We start from the raw sequence: 4125 nt of genomic DNA, 5'->3' as shown, positions 1-4125 counted from the left end.
TATATCCTCCACCCGCAAACACGTGGCAAGTAGGAAAACAACTAATTCTATTGCTACATCATGTTAACAATGTATTAGTTTCATTTTGTTTTATATGTAAACCAAGACTCATCTTTCACAACCTTGTTACAGCCAGCCAATCAAAGCGGACGTGCTCTTCATCCATGGGATTCTGGGGGCAGCTTTTAAGACGTGGAGGCAGAAGGACCGAATTATGTTAGAGGAAGAGAAGGAGGCAGAAAACAAGGACGACTACACAGAGTGCTGGCCTAAGGTGAAAAATCCATCCAGTCATTCTTTTAATTACTGCGGAGTATTCTGGATCACCATAAACAATTACATTAAATATTTGGAGCAATTATGGATTGTTCTTTCCGCCTGTAGAGGAGACTGCGTAGTGTTTGGGTTGCTCAATACAATCAATGTTGAGGAATATTAATCATTTCTCACTGTTGTTCTTCTGTGTTGTTGTGTCTTCTTTTATTGACAGTCATGGTTGGCTAATGACTGTCCAAATCTGAGAGTACTATCAGTGGAGTATGACAGTCACCTCAGTGACTGGATGGCCAAGTGCCCCGCTGAGAATCAGAGGTGAGGAATCTGTCTTCATATGCCCGTATACATTGTGCAAGTATGGGAAAATATCTTCTCTTGTTACTGTTTTTACACAACTTATACAACATTATGACTATTTAAAGCTAATTAAGCTACCGTTCTTAATTAAATTAAATAGTTATTCTCCCAAATGTATGTGTGTACAATTCCAACAGACTGTGAGTGAACTGTTGATTCATTCTTTGCTTTTGTCTCTTCAGGAAGTCCTTGGCCTACAGAAGTCAAGAGCTGCTAAAGAAGTTAAAGCTAGCAGGAGTTGGAGAGCGGCCTGTGGTCTGGGTAGCCCACAGTATGGGAGGTATTTCGTCAGAACTTTCCTCCCACAAGCATGTCAGATTTTCACTCAAATCCCTTGAATGCAACACGGAAAACAAATGATTTATTATTATTTCACACCTACGGTTAACCTAACCCTAACCCACGTCTACATTTGATCGTGTGTCTCTCTCTGTGTCTGTTTTTCCATCAGGACTGCTTGTGAAGAAAATGCTGCTGGATGCCTCACAGGACCCAGAAATGCACGGACTGCTAAAGAACACCAAGGGCATTATGTTCTATAGTGTTCCTCACCACGGCACCTTTATGGCAGAGTACTCGGTCAATGTCAGATATCTGCTCTTTCCCTCTATAGAAGTCAGAGAACTCTGTAAAGGTAAGTGATTAAAATGAATTCAGAGATCCAAGTTTGTTTGTGTTTCAGAGACATTGTTCTACTCAGTTGTTGTCCGTGTGTTTTAAGACTCGCCAGCACTGCGCAACCTCAACGAGAACTTCCTGAACATGGCGAAAGAAAAGGAATTCAAGGTGCTGAGCTTTGCAGAGACTCTGCCAACAAACATTGGTCCCATGATCAAGATACTGGTGGTACCAGCACAGTCTGCAAGTATGTAACACTAATGCACATGGGGGGGGACAAAGACATCTATTTGTGACACATCTTAAATATGAATGCATGAAGCAACCTCTACATAGCTGTAGACCTTGACAGCTATGTGTCTGTAATGTTGTTTCTTGAGTTCTTACCTCGAGCCTGCTCTGGTTTGGTTTCAGATCTCGGCATTGGGGATCTCATCGAGGTGGATGTAGATCACCTAAACATCTGCAAGCCAGAGAAGAAGGATTCATTTCTGTACCAACGCAGTCTCCAGTTCATCCAGGAGGCGCTGCAGAGCTACATCAGCCACTGACTGAATATATGAGCACAAACACACTGATACAACCCACTGTTTACTTGAAATGGGGAAGAGCACTGTCACCCACCCCAAGCCAAATGGAAACATTACTGCCTCTCCTTGTTGTACATTTACATAAACGACCACTAATGTGATCATAGAATAATTAGGGGAATTAAATGTATTTACACATTGATTTCTGTGAAGAGTTGTCAGTTGTGATGAAAGAAACCTGGGTGATTATTGTGTACTTATCCCTTTAGATTGATCAGATGCATTTTAAAGATCAACTGAAGTTTTAAAGAAGATAATTTAGACTAACTTAAGCTGAGATTGTGAAAATGTATTCTGTATTTTTTTTTTCCCATTTGATCTTAAACGTACCAGTTTGATATGGCACATAATGGTCATACGATATTAAGATGCACTGACATGTCATTGCCACTCTTGCTCCTCAGTATTTTAAGCCAGAGCAATGTTTTACGATTTTATTTTTATAATGTGTGTATTTTATTCTAACTGCAGTATGGCACATTGTCTGCCAACACATATTCCTTCCTGAACCGTACCTCAAATGGACCTGTATTAATATTAGTTCAGGTTGCTTTATTTATATCTACGTGACTAATATCAAGCCATTGGTTTTTTTAATTTCCATGTGTTTGTAGTCCAAATTGCCACTAGCAATGAATAAATGAAGTTGGGAGGCTTTATTGGACTTGTCTACGCGCTGCATCATTTTTAATGCAAAGCCGCATTGCAATGCATATCTCAAAATGATATTAATAAACACAGTACATTATTCTAGGGTAAAGCAATATGAGTTTATAAACTTGGAGACAATAACAATCTGTGTACAGTCAGAGATGCTGCTGTATTTATTATACATCCCTTTAAAACATCTTGGGTGTATTACACTATTGTAAGAGATGTAAAACATTGAATATAGCTGCTTTATGGTGATATTGGACATTAATCAATAGCTTTACAATAGATTTTCAAGAAACAAAACCATAACATGGAACAACAGGAATATAACATTTTAGTTTATCCAGCAAACTGTTTAATTTCTTAGAAATACAACGTACCTATATAAAATCAATATTACTAATGGGCACTGAAATACAACTTTCTCCAGGCAGGGGGAACTATAGGAATAAGGGATGATACTGTTCAAGCCACATGCGCAATTTTGTGTCGCATGAGATTGTCCCTCGGTGCACACCGTACGATAATCCCACAAACAGGAAACAACAGCAGCAGGTTGGTGAACACATCGGTCACATCTTTGGCTTTAATGTAGCCGGATAACTCAGATATATCTTGGCAGATCTTTGTGTTTTATATCTGGAAAAATCGCAGTAAGTTACTTCACCGACAGGAGTTATTATAATGTAGTCTGTTTTTAAAACCGACGTTAAAGCTAACAGGCTAACCAGGCTCAAATAAAGCAGTCGTAGTTTCAAAGACACAAACATGTCTAACTTCTCGTGTCTGGTTCAACCAATGTTAACTAACGTGAGCCGTGTTCACACATGCTTGTTCACTGTGCTGCAGGTTTTGGATCGTTTTTATTTGCATCGATTACCGATTTCTCTGCAGCTGCCAACATGGTCAACGTACACAAAGGAGTCCTTGTTGAATGGTAAGCAAAACTGTGAACCTTGTATCTTGTTATTGTGCCTAGATCGATAAATTCTGGTGAAAAACACTGATGTTCAGATGCATTATTCCTCACATTTGTGTATAATGTGACTCGTAACGTTGTTCCTCCTCCTCCTCCTCTCTCTTTCACAGTGACCCTGCTATGAAACAGTTCCTCCTCTACCTGGATGAAAAGATGGCCCTGGGAAAGAAGTTCATCCTCAAGGACCTTGACGACACACACCTCTTCATCCTGGCAGAGGTGGTTCACACCCTGCAGGAGAGAGTTGGAGAGTTAATGGACCAGAATTCATTCCCTGTCACGCAAAAATAACACAAGAACTCTTTCTTCTTGGACTCCGGGCTGTTCGAGAGTTTGTCTTAAAATGAACTTGGTTTGCAATGTTTTAACTGCAGACATTTTTTGTTGCATTAATGTGAGAAACAACAACTTTATAGGTAAATAAAGACGTTTTGATGGCTTCATTTGTGCTGTCTTTATGAATTAGTTGAATTGTTTCTTGATGTTTAAATTGCTGAATTGAATCTGCATGTGTTTATGGAGTTGGTGAAAGCAGTAAACATGAGAACTGAAATAGAGAGCTACAAGAAGCAATAGTGTGCTTATTTCTTGGTGGATTTTGAACTAATAGTGACCTTTTTATATCTCAAAGGGACAATGTGTAGTATTTCA

The 4125-nt window shown here is 39.3% G+C and overlaps 2 protein-coding genes across 3 annotated transcripts in view; both read left to right on the top strand.

Moving 5' to 3' along the window:
- Nucleotides 1-2505, top strand: part of serac1 (serine active site containing 1) — a 6408-nt gene extending 3903 nt beyond the window's left edge. The window contains exons 11-17 of the mRNA XM_035679325.1: nucleotides 1-29; nucleotides 133-274; nucleotides 491-591; nucleotides 816-913; nucleotides 1085-1267; nucleotides 1355-1498; nucleotides 1666-2505. Of these exons, the coding sequence (XP_035535218.1) occupies nucleotides 1-29; nucleotides 133-274; nucleotides 491-591; nucleotides 816-913; nucleotides 1085-1267; nucleotides 1355-1498; nucleotides 1666-1802 (834 nt within the window). The 3' untranslated portion in view covers nucleotides 1803-2505. The remainder of the gene's footprint in view (nucleotides 30-132; nucleotides 275-490; nucleotides 592-815; nucleotides 914-1084; nucleotides 1268-1354; nucleotides 1499-1665) is intronic.
- Nucleotides 2506-2988: 483 nt separating this feature from the next.
- gtf2h5 (general transcription factor IIH, polypeptide 5) lies at nucleotides 2989-3917 on the top strand. Of its 2 annotated transcripts, none has more exons than XM_035678785.1 (3): nucleotides 2989-3050; nucleotides 3345-3432; nucleotides 3585-3917. In XM_035678785.1, the coding sequence occupies exons 2-3, from the start codon at nucleotides 3398-3400 to the stop codon at nucleotides 3763-3765; spliced, it is 216 nt and encodes a 71-aa protein (XP_035534678.1). In that variant the 5' UTR covers nucleotides 2989-3050; nucleotides 3345-3397; the 3' UTR covers nucleotides 3766-3917. The 2 variants fall into 2 exon arrangements, with proteins under 2 accessions (XP_035534678.1, XP_035534679.1); XM_035678786.1 differs by having other exon boundaries at nucleotides 3017-3148.
- The last annotated feature ends 208 nt before the right edge of the window (nucleotides 3918-4125 follow it).

Source organism: Morone saxatilis, unplaced genomic scaffold (assembly GCF_004916995.1).
Source record: "Morone saxatilis isolate NCDOM2014 unplaced genomic scaffold, NCSU_SB_2.0 Contig7, whole genome shotgun sequence".
In the NCBI taxonomy this organism is placed as follows: domain Eukaryota; kingdom Metazoa; phylum Chordata; class Actinopteri; family Moronidae; genus Morone; species Morone saxatilis.
This window is presented reverse-complemented; position numbering and strand designations above follow the sequence as displayed.

Bases quoted from the DNA above. Each gene is read 5' to 3' on its own strand.
- gtf2h5 (XM_035678785.1), top strand. From the start codon at position 3,398: ATGGTCAACGTACACAAAGGAGTCCTTGTTGAATG. The intron at 3,433-3,584 runs GTAAGCAAAACT...TCTCTTTCACAG, and splicing joins AAAGGAGTCCTTGTTGAATG to TGACCCTGCTATGAAACAGT.